Raw genomic sequence first — 20718 nt, 5'->3', positions numbered from 1 at the left:
AGATAACATAATATTACAGCAGTCACTGCAAACACCTTCCTATAAACAAGAGAACAAGAGGAGAGGAGGAAACAGGTCAACAAAGACTTTACCTTCAAACATTCACTCTCGTTCATCGGTCTGTTCAACATTTTCAATATGAGCTTTAGTTTTTTTCATTCGTGAAAAATGTTAAATATTTTGTCATAGTTCTTGTTTTTAAATGTTATGTTTTAGTTTTATTTTCATAGTAAAAAAAAACAAGCGTGACATGCATAAATAAAAACATAAATAAAGGTTGAACAAGAGCAGAAAGATTCTCATTTTGGTGTCGTTGCCGTCTCCAACCGAACTGTTCAGCTGAAGTGGTTCTTCAGACGGATCAGGAGGGCCGCGAGCATTAAATATTCAGTCCCAGATCCTCTGTCATATCTCACCTGCAGGAAGCCTGCACTATTAAAACCAAATTAACTATTATTAAAATATAAATTATGCTAAGTTAAAATTAGCCTCCTCAATGTGACAGGAGCTCCTTTAACATCCGAGGCAGGTCGACGACTCGAAGGGGAGAGAATTAAAAGCAGTCATGTAGCCTTCCTTTTTGCCTTGCAGCCCGTGCTGAGGGAATAATTTGTCACCATCGAAGTCACATGAATAAGTAATGTGTTCGAGCGCTAAGTCGCTGCCTGGCAGATCTGAGAGCGAGGCGCGGCGTTAGCAGCTCATCATTAATTCATTCACCGACGTCTGCAACATTTATTTTCCAGTCTTCGGGACTTTTTGCATCCCGAAAGGAATATTTTGTACAGCGGACGGCTGTATTTTATTCAGGATTTTATTTCAGGGTAAACAACAGGAGAAATGTTTGACTACCTTGTTCACGAACGTGAGAGCAGCAGCTGTGAAAAAAAAAAAAAATTTGAGTTCAGACTTCCCGTCTTCGGACCAAAAGTGAAAAAAAATTCAACCGTCTTCTACTTTTTTGTTTGACTCTATTTGATTAGGAGTTCATTTATAAAGCAACCTGGACCTGAAAACAAGAAAGTCACGTGACTCAGAAGGTAACTGGTTTGTTGGTAAACCAAAGTCCAGCAAGGTTTTGACCGATTTTAATGCAAAAGGAGGATTTAAAAAAAAAACATCAGAAGGTTTCAAAATAAAAATTTGTCACTTCATGTAGACCAACATTTTAAGGACGATATATTTTGTATAATACAACACTGTAATTTAACACTTTGAAATACAAGAAGTCTTTTTTGTCACCATCAGCGGTCCAGAACAACATCTGAAAAACTCCAGCTGATATGGAACCAGTGACACTGACGTTATCAAACCTGCTCAGAAGAAATGTTCTACAGCAACTCCACCAAATTTAATGTTGCAGATTGAAGCACAACAAACGCTGCATCCGTTTTTAATCCCAGTACTTCTCAGTAGCTTCTTCATTTTGACCGCACGGAGCGCTTTGGAGAGCTCGGCACGGCACATTAGTGACCTTTTCATAATGTCGGCAGGTCATGTTTTAATAAAGGATACAGTCCGGTCCCGTTAGCACCAAACCAAACCGTATTAAATGTAACAGGAAGTCAGGTTTCATTCGTATTTTGTCGTTCGGATGTTAAGGACGTTGTAATGTTCGTAGTTCCCGTCCAGATGAAGACAGAGCGTTGCTGCGGAGTCGTTCTGACCCACCGGGAGAAAACAATCCTCGCGTCAGGGATCCATCTCGCTCCATTCGTCCAGCTGTCAGTATCGATCGTCCCGCGGGGTCCGCTCATCGAGCACGGGGTGAAAGGTGAGCTGGGGGCAAATGTGAATCTGAGTCCGAGCCGATCACTACAAATAACTTCTGGTGGGTTTTTTTAAACATTTGTCTCTCAAACTGGTTAAAGGGGACATGAGCACTTCACCAATTTATCTTCTGTAACTGAGCGTCCAGACTTTCTGCAGAGCTTCAGTTTGATCTCTGGAGGGCCAGCAAACAAAATTAGACTCTGAGTTTCCTGGAAAAGGTTCATATACGAGTCACGGCCGTCTGTAAACCAGCAGCGACGTCATCGTTGGTTTGTGAACGTTATGAATCCTCCAGTTCAGATTCTGTCCGTCGCCATCTTTGCTAGTTCAAAGCGGTTTGGAGCAGGAAGTGACCATATTTGGACGAGCTGATCAAAACCAACAGAAGATACTGTTGATGGAAATGTTGCACGGCAGTTATTGATAAAACGCTGGAGGCACAGTAGTGAGCGAGTATTTAGAGTTGGATTTAATCTTTTTATGGGATTTTATTGACAATAGGAAACATAATTTAGCCAGAATGATCCTTTAACGCCAAAAATGAAAATTAGTTTCATGACTTTCTGTTTGACAATAATAATATGATGTTTGTCCGGCATTTAAAAAAAAAAAAAAAGAGGTGGGAACAACATATTCGATCCATCTGCACTGGTTGTAACTCCTGTAATGGACCTGTCATCTCCGGACTGAAATCACACCCGGCTTCTCCTCTCCGTTCCCATCGCCTGTCATCAACATGTTTCCGTCGACGGACTCGCGCTCCCGTCTCCGGCCGTGAAACTCGGAAACAACTTCCAATTAACAGGATAGGATCAGCGAGCCGTCCTGCCCGGCCCTGATAACATTATCCCACGTCACGCACCGCTGCCAGCGCCGGGATTATGAAATTAAAAAAGGAAGGAGAAGATGAGGAAGAAGAGGAAAGGGTGGTGATGGGATGAAGAGGAGAATGGGTGGTTGCTAAGGTGAGGGGGGGAGGGGGGTCGCCCTCCGGTGCCGTCGTCGGTGATATTGTGCGGTGTGTTCGGCCCTGTGAAAGGGAGGATTACGTAATCTTTTAAAGCCTCTTCAACTTTCACCACCGTGGAGAAGTTCAGTCTGCTGGAGAGCTCCAACGCAGACCGCCCACCGAGGAGCTCTTACACAACCAGCTGGGTCTCTGGTGTCTGACGGAGGATCCCAGATGGAGGCAGGTGGAGGTAGATGGAAGTAGATTAATGTAGATGGAGGTAGGTGGAGGTAAATGGAGGTAGATGGAGATAGATGGAGGTAGATGAATGTAGATGGAGGTGAATGTAGATAGAGGTAGATGGAGGTAGATGAATGTAGATGGAGGTAGGTGGAGGTAAATGGAGGTAGATGGAGGTAGATGGAGGTAGATGAATGTAGATGAATGCAGATGGAGGTAGATGAATGTAGATGAATGCAGATGGAGGTAGATGAATGTAGATGAATGCAGATGGAGGGAGATGAATGTAGATAGAGGTAGATGGAGGTAGATGAATGTAGATGGAGGTAGGTGGAGGTAAATGGAGGTAGATGGAGGTAGATGAATGCAGATGGAGGTAGATGAATGTAGATGAATGCAGATGGAGGGAGATGAATGTAGATGAATGTAGATGGAGGTAGATTAATGTAGATGAAGGTAGGTGGAGGTAGATGGAGGTAGATATTGATCGATCGATGGATTGATTGAGTCTTTAAAAGGTAGACGTGGATGCAGGTATGATGTGTGTTAGAAATCAGCAATAAATAGAGGAAAAAGGAAAAAGAAGAACGGTGAAAGAGAAGGAATTTTTAGAGATCAGAGAAAGATTTAAAAAAAAGAAATGATAACAAAAGGAGGAAAAAAATTAAAAAGTGTCCGGAGAGCTGAAAGTCGTCCGTGTTTTAAAAACGGTCTTGAGGCAGAAACTGAAGCTCGTTTACGTCCAGAACAACAGTTTCATATTCAGGCTGCATCATCGCAGATAATCGAACATTTACGGTCACAGATTATGTATGTCAAGGTTTACTCACTGGTGTGTGTGTGTGTGTGTGTGTGTGTGTGTGTGTGTGTGTGTGTGTGTGTGTGTCTGTCTGTCTGTGTCCTTTTCTTCCAGATGTCCTTGTCTGACAGAAGCATCTTTTCTTTATTCCATTAGTGAGTCCTTGAGTCTGTTTCTGTAACGATAAGAGAAATGTTCTGCTGCCAGACCACGAACACCACGGGACACACACACACACACACACACACACACACACACACACACACACACACACACACACACGTAGATATAGATGCTGGTTGTCGTATTGCAGCAGGAAAAACTACTCAGTTCAACTTTTGGATGTTTTAATGAAAGAAAAAACAATATTCATAATATTTTACTGTTCTGAACATGTCGAAATTAATATATCGTAGCAAGTTACTCCTTTTTTTTAAGTTAACATGCGTGAATGAAAGTGTGTCGAAGTCTAGCTCACTATCAGGTGAAGCAAAAACAGACGTAATATTTTATTTTTCTTTCTTTTGTACAAACGGTGAGATTTGTAAATGCATTTTATGCTGAAACATCGAATCTATAACTTTTTAATGTGACTTATAGTCTACAGGAGGAAAATATTTGACTTGACAGCCTGCCGAGCGGCCGATGTTATTGTCCAACTAATCTTTTCACTGTCCTGTTTCTTTCTCCTCACACAAGGTTAACAGTCCGAAACTTCTCCTGTTGTGTATCAGCATACATTTGCAGTCTTTTTAATCAAATCTCCTGTGTGTGTGTGTGTGTGTGTGTGTGTGTGTGTGTGTGTGTGTGTGTGTGTGTGTGTGTGTGCACGTTTAATATTTTTGTGTGTGTATGGAAATGAGGTGCTTCACCCCCTGAAGCGCTCGGTCACAGTTACAAATGGATTGCCGTCCCGCTCGGCCTCGTCTCCCCCCGTCGCCTCCCAGAATAAGCTGTGCAGCTCAATCTGTTCGTCCCATCCCATTTCACCCCGGCTCCATTCAGCTCCGCCAAATATTGGCGTAGCGAAATGACACTGGGCTCCGAAAAAATGGAAAATGCTGTTCTGGTTCGCCAGGTGCAATGAATGTGGAGGATTTCATCTCTGGTTGACGCCGGTTGCAGTTAATCAGATAGATACGGGGGGAACACAGCGAGTACAAACCAACGAACATCCAGGCTGCAGTTCCTCTAATGGCCACCGGGCCGCTGCTTTACAGTCAATATGTAAACCTGAAATTCAAAATGAAATTCATCAGGGTGAGATTTTCCTCCATTTGGAAAAGTCCATCTGACTCTGCTGACACTCAATCACCTTTATTTTATCCTTCTTCTTCTCAATCTCGACCAGGAATGTGTATTTGCATACTGCGCGCACACACACACACACACACACACACGCACACAGGAGATTTGATTAAAAAGACTGAAAATGTACTATAAAGTCTAAAAAAAAAAAGTGTATAAAGAGAAATTAATGCTGGCCAGGCTAAACAAAAACTCCCTGAAGGAGGTGAGATGATCTGTACAACATCAAATATGGTACAAATTAAGTTTAACATCCGATTCAGCTCCTTTATTACATATTGAACTCGTCTCTCTGCAGCATCTGAGTGTCTCTTTTAACATAAAATCTTTCATCTTCCAGTTAATTCCAGTCTTTTTGCTTTTAAAGTTTGAGTTTTGAAGTTCTGTGTTTCGGTTTGTTTGGCGCCATCTGTGGTGATTAGTAGTAATTGCATCTGGACTTTTTTTTCTTGCCTGTGACGTCTTTAAGTTAAAGTCAAAATGTCAAAATGTATTTATATTGCACATTCAAACAATATTGACCAAAGTGCTGCACATAATCAAAACTGGATCGCAAGAATAAATAAGCAGTAAAAACTAAAAATTAAAAGCTGCATTAAAGCCAAAATTAGTCAAAAATGGCTAATAACTGTCTAAATAATCATATTAATTAAATACTTGACACTTGAACTCAGTGAATTTGATATTATCGCCTACAGAAGAGTATGTTTAGTTGTTTTTAGAGCTGATTAGATAAGACTGAGCTCCTCCTCACACACTCGGTGGTGATGACTAGACACACACACACACACACACACACACACACACACACACACACACACGCACCGCCCTGAGCAGTAAATACATTTCACAACAACACGCGAAGCGATGGAGTTACCAGCTGTGATAGAAAACGCAGGAAGTGGCTTCTGAAACTGAGACAGTGGGATTGTCATAGTTTATGAAATATTAATGAGGAAATATGGATTTTGTTGTTATTGTAGACAGGATTTCCCCTTTTTAAACGTGTGTGTGTGTGTGTGTGTGTGTGTGTGTGTGTGTGTGTGTGTGTGTGTGTGTGTGTGTGTGTGTATTTAAGAAGATCCCATTATCTGTTTTTTTCTATCATCAACGGGATTAGCCGCCCGACACTCGGACGTATTTCGTTTAGCGTCTCTATCGATGTGTCGCAGATGAAAACTTTTGTGGTGGAGCGTTTACGACTTCTTTTAAAACCACGTTGTTCGTGTACAGCGGTGAATAACAGCTGATTGTTTTTAAAGCTGGAGGGACTGTTCGTGTTTTAATCACGTCTTCTTTCTGTCTCAGCAGAGAGACGCTCGGCATCTCGACAAGAGGAGAGAGGAGGAGAAGCATCAGCTACATGCTCACTTGTCTTCAGCTTTAAGGAGAACAACCGCGCTCGTCAGCAGGAATCATGGATTTTGTAATGAAGCAGGCTTTAGGTGGTAAGTACCTCAGCTCTGAAGGCTCTGAAGGCTCTGAAGGCTCCTCCCGACATCATGCGTCCATTGATTGGATATAAAAGTGCCCTTAAAGTGCAATACCACCGAGGGCCACTAGAGGTCCAAAAAGCCCCCCATAGACTCCCATTCAACTTCTCTCATCAAATACAAAATATAATAAATGTTTTCCACCAGTTATCTCAACATTGTTCCGATTGGAAACCCCAAGAACATTACACCCCGCCCACCTAAAGCACAAACCTGACTGCACCACAGGCCTGTCAATCAAATAAGACACGCCCCCCCCCCCCCCCCCCCAAACATACTGCTTTTTTTTCCCCATGAATGAGGGATTATTTTCAGATGGACCTCCAGAAAACTAATAAGAAGGAGTGACTTTAGCTAACAACACCGAGATAACTGATGGACACATTTTATTCACTTTGGATTTGATGAGAGAAGTTGAATGGGAGTCTATGGAGCCGGAGGCTTTTTGGAGCCGACCTCTAGTGGCACTCGCTGGTATTGCAGATGAAGACACTTCTGCATCAGCCTCATCACGTGATGACTTTTGTTCTGACAGATTATAAATCCACATTCTCACCCCTGTTTTTCCTCATTTACACCACGGCTGGCCTCCAACATCAGCAGAGGTTGAACTCATTCAAAGCGGCTGTGTGAACGTACTTATAAATGGGGGGGCCCCCCGGGGTGCCAAGAGGTCCCGCCTCCTTAAATCAGCCCTCTCATCTAGTTTCATCAGCTCGCCGACCACCTCCCAGAATGAAATGAGATTTATTCTGTTGTAGCTCCGGCTGCCGTCTCTCTTCCTCCCACCGCTGCTGTAGATCCTCTCCTCTCTCTCCACATCCCTCCTTTTTCATTTCTTCTTCTCAGTTTTTCATCCGATCGATTCTCCTACGCTTTCATTTCCTCGCTCTCCTGATGCGTCTAAATCTTTCTTCTCTTAAATCTTCTCCTCCTCTACCTCATTTCTCTGCAGTCTTTTCTTCTGCCTTTGTTTATCTTGAGCGAAGCTGCCGGTTTCAAACTGAGTTACGTCCGAAGCACGAGAATAATTTTACTTTGCCCACTTTCAGAGCAAAAATTTCTGTTGTTTCAGTTAAATAATCAATTAAACAAATGTGAACGGACACGAAACAGTTTCAGAAAGCTCAAACATTTAAATGCTCAGCTCTGATCGGACATAAATGTCCTCCTGTTGCATAACTTGTCACGCAACAAAAAAGTTAATTCCCGAAGTTTTTCCATGCATAGTTTTTCCTATTAATGTCCCAGTTATATTGTATTAAATCAACAAAGCTGTTGATCCCAAGTTAATCTGTTATGTGATTCCATGTGTTCCTCTGAGGACCTCGAAACAAGCTCGATTTTCTTGTCGCTTGTGTCTTTTTGTCCTCATTAAGCGTAAATGAGTTATTTCCCCTCAGGACCTCTAAACGCGTTCATGAGTATATGAGGTCTTTGAGTATTTCAGGTTGAAAATGGTGTAAAATAAAACAAACAGCCGAAGTAACGAAGGTTCTCGTCACATAAACACATCGTGAGTTGTTTCGTTTTCTCGGTTGAATAAACCTGAACTGCAAAAAATGCAGGCAAATTTGTAACAAATGAAATGAGGTGAAAAGACTCGACTCCATCACTCCATCCATCCATCTCTGTCTCCGTCCATCAATCCTCCCCTCTTTTCCTCCGTCAGAGCTCCCTGCTCTCTAATCCACCCCTCCTCCCCCTCCTGCAGACAATTTACTCTCCTCCATTCAGCTCCTTCCTCCGCTGTCCATCCATCTATCCGTTGATCCAGCAGATCGCAGACGGTTCGAACAATAAGCAGTGTTTCTGATACACAGACTTACTTGGTGATCCATTTAATATATATATATATATATATATATATATATATATATATACATATATATATATATATATATATACATATAAACTCTCCAAGATAACAACGCTGTTAACGCGATCGATTAATGAGTGGATGATCTCCCCCTCGTTTTCCTCCACCTTTTTTTATGCTGCACTCACAACGGTTGGCTGACACACAGAGATCAGAGGACAGAAACGCAGCAGAGCTTTAGCTCCGCCCACAGTGAGACACAGAGATCAGAGGACAGAAACGCAGCAGAGACTGAGCTGGAAAAATAAGTGGGTGCTCATAAATTCGTTAAATGACATGAGTATGATATTTTTCGGCCGGCGCTATCTGCGACTTTTCAAATTAAAAGCCCTCCAGTTTCACACAGGTTCCAGACATATAGGCCCAATAAGTTTTGACTTGACTTTTGGGTGAAGCTCAGCTATAAAGCTATAAATGTTACTAAACGGGAGTAGCTCTCGGACACTTTTATTTTGTCAAAGTAGCTCTCAGAGCAAAAAATAAAAAGATTGGAGACCGGTGCCTTAATATTTCTGTACATTTATGCACAGCTGATGCATGTTGAGGGATTTTTCTTTCCCTCCGTCCTCCCCTCTGATTGGTCTGAACTCTTTTATTCCTCCCCATCCTCGGTCCTTATATCTTCCTATGCCTCTATTCTTGCATCAACTTTGCTTCCTGCAGCACCTCCCCTCCCTCCTCCTGTGCATGTTGCAGGCTTCATAGATATAGAAGTTATAGATATAGAAGTCTACCCCCCCCACCCACACACACACACACACACATTGTCCATCCATCCTGCGTTGAAGTGTTGTAATTTACTTCCCGTAGAGGTGCCGTCTCGTGCGCTGACCTTTTTCTCCTGCAGCAGAGTGGCATTTATTTCATTGGGACGCAGCTGGCCGTCCATGAATACAGAAATTCAGCAGAACAACACACACACAGATGAGGTTTGAGTCCTGATGAGGGAGGTGAGGGGGGGAAGGGTGCGGGGGGCATTTTGAGATGAAGTGCGCTGCAGCCATGTGGGAGTGTTGTTGAGGTGGGTGTGTCGGGCCATCAATCCAACAAACCCTGCAGCGTTTCTCATGCATAGAAATGACTTGGACGGGTGCAGACAAATGGATTTTCCACCACCCAGAAAGATTTCTGCATTTTATATTCTTTGTAACTCTTTTGATTGTAATTCACGTTGAAACGGGAAAAAAAGTAAATATTGAACGACAGTCCATGTGTAGTCACGTGATCTTCATCAGCTTCTTCAGTCATATCTGCAATTCTTTGATCGTTGAGTGAACTGCAGCTGATGATGAAGATCATGTGATGTGACTAAAAGCTCCAGAACAGGTAATAAATCGAGACTGACCTGAGATCAAATGTGAAGCAATCACTCTTTTTTTTTTCTTATATATCAAATTTTCTCTCACAAATTTAACATTTTTGAATGTTCAGCAGATTTTGTGTGTTACACCAATAATTCACAAAGTACAAAGAAATAATAATTAAACACATCTCAGTATAATTCAATATTGCTAAATGTTTATACAACAACAAATCAGAGAACTTTAACTTTATTTTAAAAAGGAATTTATTCTATATTTTTTTGTTGCACAGATTTATGGAAATTTGTGATGAAAAATTGAATTCATTTTTAAAAACCACTCGTCATTATCTTTCACAGAAAACACCACTTGAACCACTTTAGTGAAGTTTTCTGTACGAGTTTTAGTCTCTGATTGTTGTGAATTTAGAAACAAAGTTGTGATTTTTATCAGCACACACACACACACACGCACACACACACACACACACGCACGCACGCGCACACACACACACACACACACACACACACACACACACACACACATTGATTTAATTTAGACTCCTCCAATGAAACACAAACAGGAACACAACGTGTGCACAGATACACACAGCAGTCAAATTTATCCAATTTAGCAAGGCTGAAACTTCTATTTAATTTAACCACACACACACACACACACACACACACACACACACACACACACACACACACACACACACACACACACACACACACACACACACACAGAGGCTGGGCCTCACTAACGTCATTAGAGGCTGGACACCTCCTGAACGTTTCATTGGTTCAGACTGAGGTATAGATTTCAGCCGCCGGCCTCAGATTGCTGCTGGTTGTTTAACGATCAATCAGTTTGATCAGAGGTTCCACATTGTGTTGGATTAATCAGTCCGGGACAGCCGGTCGATCCGCGGACCAGAACCTGAAACTCACTCCGCAGCAGGAAACGTTGCCGTGTGCAACGCAAGGATCCTTTTTGTTACGTGTCGAGCTGCTGATTTTGTTGCTCCACATGAATTAACCAGCAGACAGAACTTAGACCTTTGTTTGTGTCTGGATTGATATAAATAGATCGATATCGTCACGTCTGTAGTTCTGTTTGGTGCCACCCAACCATCCACCAGCAGCGACGTCACCTCATCGGTTTGTGAACGTTATGAATCCTCCAGTTCAGATTCTGTCCGTCAACATCTTTACTAGTTCGGAGCGGTTCTTAGCAGGAAGACACTTCTGCATCGGAACCATTTTTCAGACCCGGAAGCTACGAACACTTTTATATAAAGTCCTTGGTGCCGCCACGGTTTTAAATGTCTAATCTTCCTCATCTTAACCAATCAGTCAGCTGAGTTTAGGTTCTTGATTTTCAGGTGGATATTAGAAATCCTTCATTAACACAGGTGATACAATGCGACAGCTGCTGCTCACGCTTCATCTGTGCCATCAAAACATTGATTTTGTTCGCAGTGCGTACTTCCTGTTTTTCCCTGCCTCTTGTCAAGATATCAAACATGCGACGAGCTCACCTTCTTCTCATAAAGAAGCTCAAATAAAAGATGTGAAGATAATCTGTGAACGATCAGCGTGAGCCGGTCCTGCCCAGCTGGGTCGAGCTCCGCCGTTTCATTTCCTGTGCAGACACGGTGAAGATGAGGCGGCGAGGATGCAGCAATAACAGGAAGCCGCGGGGGGAAGGTTGATGAGTCGACAACGCAGGAGGACACAGTTTACGGTGCTCCAGAGCACTCGGCGGGACTCGTGGGTTTCTGAATGGAGAGCGAGCGTGGCGTCGATCCGGCAGTGTGACCACGAGTCCCGCTGCCCGAACATCTGATCGATGCAGCAGGTTTTTCTCAGCCGCTCGTGTGACTTATGAGGGCGTAATTTTGGCGATGGAGGTGATCCATTATTTAAATGAGCTCCATTTTTCAAACCCCATCCACCCCTGATGAATGAACCGGGCGCACCGCCATCCATCTGACCGGCCAGAGGAGCAGTCGGCGGCGCACGGCGTTCGTCTCCGAAACATTCTCAAACTCCCTCCTCTCTTCCTTTTCCTTTACTTTTTTCTTTACACCTTTTTCTTCCAAGAAATGTTTACAAGCAGTTCATAACAAGATGCTGCAGAAAAATGTGAAAAAAGTTAAATCCCCATCGCTGAGACTACGAAAATAAATCTACCTCACTACATCAGACTAAACTGGAGAGTCCTTAACTTGAGATTTTGGCTTTGTGTCATTCATTTATAGAGAATTTTTTTTTAATTTTTTTTTTTGCATTAAAATTACAAGTTAAAAGTAAAAGTTAAAAGTGAAATGAGGGTGGAAGGAAGAATGTGGATTTAACTCAGTTAACTTACTCACATAATGCAACATATTTCACATAACACAATCATTTATGTGACGTATGCATATACTGGATATAAAAGTGTTCGTAGCTTCCGAGTCAGAAAAACGAGGCCGATCCAGAAGTGTCTTCAGCTGCAATACCAGCGAGTGCCACTAGAGGTCGGCTCCAAAAAGCCTCCGGCTCCATAGACGGCCTGAAGATAGAGGAAAGAGATTTAGCGTTTTTCCGATTACTAAGGCAGAGATTTCTTATTTCTTATTGAAAGCCGCCTGAAACTACATTTTGAGAACTGATTAATAGTGGAGGGAAGATGTTACTGTAATTGTGTTATTTTCTTACAGCTGTTTTCCTGTACACACTGAAAAGTGAAGCCATTGTTAATAGATAGATAGATAGATAGATAGATAGATAGATAGATAGATAGATAGATAGATAGATAGATAGATAGATAGATAGATAGATAGATAGACAGATAGATAGATAGATAGATAGATAGATAGATAGATAGATAGACAGATAGATAGATAGATAGATAGATAGATAGATAGATAGATAGATAGATAGATAGATAGATAGATAGATAGATAGAAGTAAGAAGAAAAGAAAAGAAAAACATTCATTTTATCAGAACAAATAGAGGCGTGTCTGGCCTTCTCCGTAAAGCGTGAACTATTGTTAATCATCATCACCACTTTATACATTTGGATGTAAGATTCCTGCGTGGCTGTGGACAACAGATAAATGTCAGATGTCACCGAAGGGGATAATTTAATGTGTCTGACAAATGAGCTACTGTCACTTTTTTTTTTTTTGCAAGCTTCCTTCTGCAGCATTTTGCATTTTTGTTTCTTCTCTCTTAGGTAATCCATCATAATTTTCATTAGAACCTATAATTTCTTCCTGTGTGTCTGTTGCTTCTGACATTCTCTTCATCTCTATTATCAAAGTGTTTCCCTGCTCAGCAGACAGCAGAAATCCAGCCGGGAGGACGGGAGGCAGAGCCGCAGATACGTTAAAGCCCAGTTTGCCCTTTCACATTTATATTATATGACATCCTCGGCTCGAGATGATAGCGGTTATTTAACCCTTTCTTACCCAGCATGCACGCTGTGTTGCAACACAGCATTCATGCTATAACGTACACCAAGATGATTCAACCATAGACTGGATATACATTTTTGGTATATATATTTTGGTCTCATACTGCAGACAATAAAACAGATGTCACGGTTTCAGCTTCTATGGAGGTTGTTTTTTTTTCCACTACTTGTCCTGTAATCTCAAGTATCGCTCTCGCTGCTATTATCTCTCCACATTCAGCTGAGATAGTTTCACACTTCATTCCTTTAATCAGCTTCAACCCGAATCTACTAAATAAATCAAGATCTCCTCCACACAGGCTCTGTGCTGCCCGCCGTCTGCCCGTTCGGACGCCACGCTGCAACCGTCGCGCTCCGTATCTCCGCCTCTTCAAAAACGAGAGCTTTTGAGCATTAAAACCCCCGAAGACGAGGCCCGGGGAAAGACTGAATGAAGTAATGAGCGAATGGATGCACAGCGCGAGGATCGGGGTCCGTTCGAGCACTTAGCCTCGAATTGCCTCCCCTTTTGTCCGCAGAATAAATCTGTGTAGCCGGCCTCTAATGGACCGGTGGAGGTGGAGGTGGAGGTGGAGGTAGAGGTGGAGCAGGGAGGAGAAAGGAAGAGTTGAGAGGATTAAACCTGGAGAAAATAAACAAGAGGAATATAAGATGTGCAAAACGGAAAGAAAAGAAAGAAAGGACCACGTTATGACACGACGGGGGAGGGATGAGTAAGAGCAGAGGACAAGCAGAAGGACGGAGGAGGGAACGTGTGAAGGGTAACGGCACCGTCGGGTCGAAGGACGACGCTCCACCTCTCATGAGACCCCCGTTATAATAATGGTCCCATTACGTTTGCCGGGTGCAGCGTATCGTCGTCCTCCGATTTATGGAGATCACTTTACGGTCCCGAAGCCTCGTCGTTTCAGTAGTTTGTCCTCGCTGACTTCAGATTTCTCGCGTTGTTGGAGGCATGTTGGTTTTTCGGTTTGAAGAGGCGGCGGTTCGTTGGTCGATCGACCACTTTGATCCACGTTGAAATAAAACTATCAAATGAATTGCCGTTAAAAGTGTGTTGGAACGGTGATGCACAAGGCAGGAGGAAGCTCCAACCTTCATGAGGTCCACACGTTAACGTGACCGCTGGTAACGTGAACATTTGTGATTTCACCGCGGACCTGAAACTGGAGCAGAGAAAACATCCGACTTTTGGGGGTCAAACTCTGGAAATCGTCAACAGAGACCCTTGAAATGATTCGAGTTTCAGGTCCGTGGTGAAATCACAAATGTTCACGTTACCAGCGGTCACGTTAACGTGTGGAACTCAGGTGCTGATGTTGATGCTGTTTACATGCAACACGAACGCTTTAAAAACTCTTTCATGCACCGTCGTACGCTTCCTTTGATGCTAATTAGCAAGTTACCATGCAAAAAACATGGAGCTAAGATAGCGACCATGGTAAAAATTACAGTGTACTTGCTAAACAACAACATGCTAGCACGCTAATGTCAGCTGCACATGTTCATGAGTGTTTCCCCCTGCAGAGGATGTTTTTGATGCAATACCGTAAGTGGCCACTGGGTGAAATTAGCGTGGAAATTAGTGGAAGTGAGTATCCATGCAAGTACGCTAGCATCGCCACGGACTTTTACAACCCTATTAAAAACCTGCTTCCTTGAAAGGCTGCACAAGTGGGGGTTGTTGTTTCAGGTACAAGCGAGTAACCAGGGCAGTACCAGAGTAACGGATTTATGAGTTTGAAGGTTTATAAGATAATAAAACTGTGTACGTTTGGCATTTAAAAAAAAATCATGTATCTATAAAATAAAAAAATAAACTACTGAGCTCTCTTTCTCTGAGACGATTAACATTTCCAACTGAAGACGTGTCACATATTTGCACGCACACCTGCACATCCTCCCAGTGCATATGTTGTGTGCTTGAGTGTTTAAACACAATGAAGGACCCACAGCGGACAGTCTGACCTTAACCCGACTCCCCGGCGAGTCCCGGGGAACATTTCCCCGCCCGCCCCTCCCACCAACTGAGCACTAATTTGTCATCCTCTGGTTTGCTGCCACCACACGGCGCCGCGGGGCAATTAGAGCCACCGCATGAGTCCGCTGCAGAGCGACGGGACCGGCCGCCCCTGGGTTCACCAGCCCGGCAGGGGAAACGTCCTTAAAGCCACAATTCTTCTGAGTAATTTACTCCGAATCGTTCTCTTTTGGCTCTCGTGTCTTAAAGAGGCAATAATTCAGGTCCGTTTACTGCCACAGAACAATAAAGTAGCACAAGATGTCTGTGAGAGTTGATAGGGGCGGTAATTGATAACGACGGCTGAATCAATATTTAATGACCAAAATTCACCGCCAGCTCTGCACGGTTTCAAAGTCAAACCTCCACACGGGAAGAAAAACATTTGGATTTGTTTTTCTTAATCAGTCAAATCATCAATCTTAAACTAAATATTAAAATGAACGTGCAATTTTTTTTTTATTCACAAATGAATTACATAATTATCAAACTAACTTTGCAATGTTTTTTTTTTACTTTTCTGATAAAAAAAAAATTCTAACATTTTAATTAAAGTAGCAAGAATAATAACATTTTATGATTTTTTTTTTTTGCAATTCCCAACCGTAGCAGGTGCATTTAAAAGAGTTAAAACAGATGAATTATCAGCGTAATTTTTTTTGATCATTCTTAGGTTTTACACTGAAGTCAGTTATAGATTCATTCTGATCTAATTTCAGGGGCAGAGAGTAGAAAATACACACCTCTACACTGTTTATATCCTCGCCGCTCCTTCAATGATCGCCTCGGCGGTGAAACATATCCAGCCTGTGTTGTGGCTCCGGCTTAAGAAAGGCACTAGCTGTCAAGCCGGCGCCGGAGAGGCAGATCAATACTCAGATGAAGTTTTCTCTCCGCTGGACAATCCATAATTCATACACTCTCAGGTGGTCCTGTATTTACTATCGACCGGGCCGAGGTAACAACGGCAGCATTGATATGCCGGAGGGAGTCACTTTCACGACTAGAATACAGGTCCCGTCTCAGAGGAAGAGATGAGGCTGCTTTTTAAGAGCAGATTCTGCATCTGCTCTTAAGTGGAGATTGAAGTGTTGCAGAGGCATCAAACTGAAGTGTAAACATACAGAAGATACGATAGAAGATGGAAGTAGCCCTGAAACATTTAATGATTTTTCAGAAAAGAACAAATCAGTTTTGGTTAGAAGCATAGACATTATGTAAAAGTGTTCGTAGCGTCCAGGTCTGAAAAATGTAGTTCGATGCTGAAGTGTCTTCAGCTGCAATACCAGCGAGTGCCACTAGAGGTCGGCTCCAAAAAGCCTCCGGCTCCATAGACTCCCATTCAACTTCTCTCATCAAATCCAAAGTGAATAAAATGTGTCCATCAGTTATCTCGGTGTTGTTAGCTAAAGTCACTCCTTCTTATTAGTTTTCTGGAGGTCCATCTGAAAATAATCCCTCATTCATTAGAAAAGAAGATTCAAGAAGACCTGGTTTTGGGGGCGTGTCTGTTTGATTGACAGGCCTGTGGTGCAGTCAGGTTACAGCTATCGGTGGGCGGGACGTAGTATCGTCAGGTTTCCGATCAGATCGGTCAAATCCACCGCTGGCTCCTCCCCCAGCTCGTCCCAATATGGTCACTTCCTGCTCCAAACCACTGAACTGGCAAAGATGTTGACGGACAGAATCTGAACTCGAGGCTTCATAACGACTTTCGACGCAAAAATGAAGTTGGGACTAAAATTCTTCTCGAAAGCGAAGTGCTTTTTTTGTCTACTCTCCTTCCCTAGTTTCTCACTAACTGTAAACACCTCCTCTACTTTCCTGGGGCAGTCAGGTTACAGCTATCGGTGGACGGGACGTAGTGTCCCCAGCTCGTCTAAATATGGTCACTTCCTGCTCCGAATTAGCAAGATGGTGGCGGACAGAATCTGAACACGTGAAGTCACTGTTGGTTGCCACTCGGTAAATAGTCATAATTTCCAAGCTGACAGTCCAAAATCCCAAAAATTATATTTTACAATAATATAAACATAGAGTAGCAAAATCAGATTTATAATAATAAATGTCATAAAATGTTGAATTTTCTTCACTAATTCTTTCATAGTCAGTCACACGCTGTCTCCTTCATGTTGTAAAAGACTTATTAACCTCATGCTGTGACCAGAAACTTGTAATGGAAGTGAGCGTGGAGGTACAGGTAGGGCCGACAGATGGCCGACACCGGATGGGAGACTGCGTCTTCCTCCGTCTCAGCGGTTCTTTGAAGCTTTTCCAGCTGGCTGTTCTTCTTCCTTCTTGTTTCCAAGACACCTTGAGGATCTTCGGACGAACCCGGTCGCCGCGTGATCCTCAGAACTGCAAATGCACAATGTTTTAATGGTTCAATATGACAGACGTGGGTGTCGGGGGAACATGTGACCTTTTGCATCAGCGTCTGTGCAACAACAGCAGCCAATTAAGTGCAAAGATTTACAGAATGAAACTGTTTCTGCAACTTAAAACAAACTCCAGACGGGAAAGACTCGTTTTTCATGTTTTTTTTAAGTTGTAAAGTTATTTAAAGAGTCTCTGCTTACCTTCGGTGTTCATGTGCTTTCTGTCCAGGGGCCACCAAAGACATGGGTAAGATGCTGGGTGGGGAGGAGGAGAAGGACCCGGACGCTGCCAAGAAGGAGGAGGAGCGACAGGAAGCGCTGAAGCAGCAGGAGGAGGAGAGGAAGGCCAAACACACCCGCATGGAGGCGGAGAGGGAAAAAGTACGGCAGAGCATCAGGGACAAGGTGAGGAAAACGCTCGCGGTGCAATTCTTCACAAATACACCTTCCTGCCACTCTGAATGTGATTCTGTCCACAAGATATTTCTTGGTTTGAATTTGGTACAGGAGTTTTGCTTCTTTTCTTTCTTTTTTTTTCCACATTGACTGCATTTAGCTGCCATCTTATTGTGCCAGACTTTCTGTTGTGATAGAAAAGTCATGAGTTTGCCTGAAAAAAGACTCTAAATTAGATTATTATGGGATATAAGCTTCAGGTCTGAATCTTTCTTAAAGGGTATGTGTGTGTCCTCGGACCTGCTCGGCAATGTTTGATCACGGCTTTCCTTTTCATATTTTTACCCTTTTTTTTTTTATCTCCTCTTCGTCGTCCAGTACGGGCTGAAGAAGAAGGAGGAGAAAGAGGCGGAGGAGAAGGCGGCGATGGAGCAGGCCTGCGAGGGCTCGCTGACCCGTCCGAAGAAGGCGATCCCGCGGGGCTGCGGCGACGACGAGGAGGAGGACGAGGAGAGCATCCTGGACACGGTCCTCAAGTTTCTGCCCGGACCGCTACAGGACATGTTCAAGAAGTAAAGAAAAAAACCAAACAAAGCAAAACGAATCAGACAAAACACCCTAAATTCAGGGTGTGACCTGAACCGGGCTGCAGGGCGAAAGGGAAGCGGGGGATCTTTAGGGTGGAGCGGAGAGAGACGAACTATTCGTGGGTTTGGGAAGGGTTGGAGTTTTACACTTTTGGGGGGCATGTGGGAGCAACACGTATTCGGGGAGGGGGGGGGTACTTGTCAAACTGTTAGAGGCTACACACTGCCTTTCTAGAGGTCTTTGTTCTTTTCTACTCCTCGACGACTGCGTCACTCTTCCCTTCTTTTATTTGCCAAAGTTGCTGTTCAAATTCTCGACTGCCATTTAGCACATTTCTTACAGTTTTTTTTTTGTTTTTTGCTCCGTTTCTTCTCCACCCGTTAAGAACAGACATCCTAAACCGGAGAACAGTATTTCCCCTTAAAAGGCATGTTTCACATGCCAACCATGTTTTCCAGTAGATGGAGCATGTTTTGTCAATTTTAAATGGGTGGTTGTTTTTTTTATATATATATACTTTTATGAGCCTGGTGTAGTTCTTTATATTGATATATAAAAAAGAAAAGAAAAAAGAAATTAAATCAACATTTGAGTTTTTGGACATGTGCCTTCATATCATCTCCTCTGGCAGAGGAATTGTAAATGAGGGTTTAATTTTTTGAAGTCCAACAGTTTGTATAGTTGTCGGTCGCATGTACGCACGCGTTCAAAGATACAAGATTGGATCACGTGTTTGATATTAGGAGGGCTTGTAGGGATATTTTGGGTTTTTCCCCAGATGCCGCTGTTCAAACCAGATACTTCTGGAAATCCCCCCCAAAAAAGCTCTAACAGTCCAAAAACAAAATATTTCAAAACATAATTCACTTTTAGTTACGAGGCCACGAGCTTCGGAAGAGATTTATTTAAATTTTTACTTTTCACCTTGAGTTTTACAAAAGCTACTTAGACTGCCGCCACGCTACGAAAGCGAACGCATCAAGAACTCATTGTCAGTATATGAATTTCAAATCGAAATTTTTGGCGTCATTCGTTGTAAACAAACAACACTTCTTTTTTTTTCTTTTTTTTTTATCTCATGATGATTGACACATAGCTCAAAGGTCAAAGGTCAAACCACGTCATTCAGATTTTTTTTTAAGGTAGTGCGATCCCCGTTAGACAATCAAAGCACCGGCTGACCGCTGGGTTCAGCTGGTGCTCACCTCCCGTCACCATCTTTCATTTTGGCTGTGCGTTTATTAAGTGATTGTTCGCTACGTGTCTCTTAATTTAAACTATTTTTTAATTTTTTTTAAATTTTTCTTCTTCACACGTGAATGCCAAAACCAGGCGACATCTGGGAGTTTTCTTGTTTTGTTTTTTTTACTTTAATGTGCTGCAATTTGTTTTTAATGCAATTTCATTCACACCCCAGCTGAGCTAAACCCCCCGTCCCCCCCGCCCTCCCATCTCTTCATGCATAAGTTTACCTTCACTGGAGCTCATCAACATCCAGACCAAAGAAATACTGGTGAGACCTTACTATTTCTTTTGTCACCACCGAAAACAAAGACACGCATGCCGAACTAATATGTTTTTTTTGTTGGGTTTTTTTTTCGCGGGAGAGACACGGCATGCATCCCAAAGACCACTGCCAAAATAAAATAAAACCGATGCGCTCTTAACTTCCTCAAAAGTATTCCTTAATAAATAAATAAATAACTGTAGACTGAGCCGGAGGAAAAAAACTGGTCTGAGTCACTGCATCTCACTGCCTAAAGATCTGAATATATTCTGCCTCCTGCATCTCTTAATCCAACAGAATATCATAGCGATTTGTCATATAGCATTTAAATAGATGTGTGAATGAAAACGATCTCTATTTAGTGAAAGTACCGTAAATGTATTGATAAAACAAAAAGCATGCTGGTGACTCCTAAACGATCCGGTTGGCTTTTCAGCGGTTAGTTATGCAATGATGTATAATTAATACATTGTTCCATGAGTTTGTAATTTAGAATAATTTATTAGGGATTAATACGACTATTGATGAAGTTGTCATAAACACTATAAAACACATTTTTCATCTTTTTCATTTTCTAGCTCAGATAGGACTTTTCACTAGACAAAGCCATATTGTTTAGAT

At 42.6% G+C, this 20718-nt stretch overlaps 1 protein-coding gene across 1 annotated transcript in view; it reads left to right on the top strand.

Annotated features, from left to right (window-relative positions):
* cplx2b (complexin 2b) overlaps positions 1 to 18754 on the top strand; it is a 36022-nt gene extending 17268 nt beyond the window's left edge. Inside the window, exons 2-4 of the mRNA XM_069169415.1 lie at positions 6378 to 6517; positions 17836 to 18011; positions 18381 to 18754. Coding sequence (XP_069025516.1) covers positions 6487 to 6517; positions 17836 to 18011; positions 18381 to 18578 — 405 coding nt within the window. The 5' untranslated portion in view covers positions 6378 to 6486 and the 3' untranslated portion in view covers positions 18579 to 18754. The remainder of the gene's footprint in view (positions 1 to 6377; positions 6518 to 17835; positions 18012 to 18380) is intronic.
* The last annotated feature ends 1964 nt before the right edge of the window (positions 18755 to 20718 follow it).

This window comes from Embiotoca jacksoni, unplaced genomic scaffold (genome assembly GCF_022577435.1).
Source record: "Embiotoca jacksoni isolate LCO1_2020_lvr unplaced genomic scaffold, fEmbJac1.0.p SCAF_45, whole genome shotgun sequence".
Lineage (NCBI taxonomy): Eukaryota > Metazoa > Chordata > Actinopteri > Embiotocidae > Embiotoca > Embiotoca jacksoni.
The sequence above is the reverse complement of the archived record's forward strand: the minus strand, read 5'-3'. Positions and strand labels throughout refer to the sequence as shown.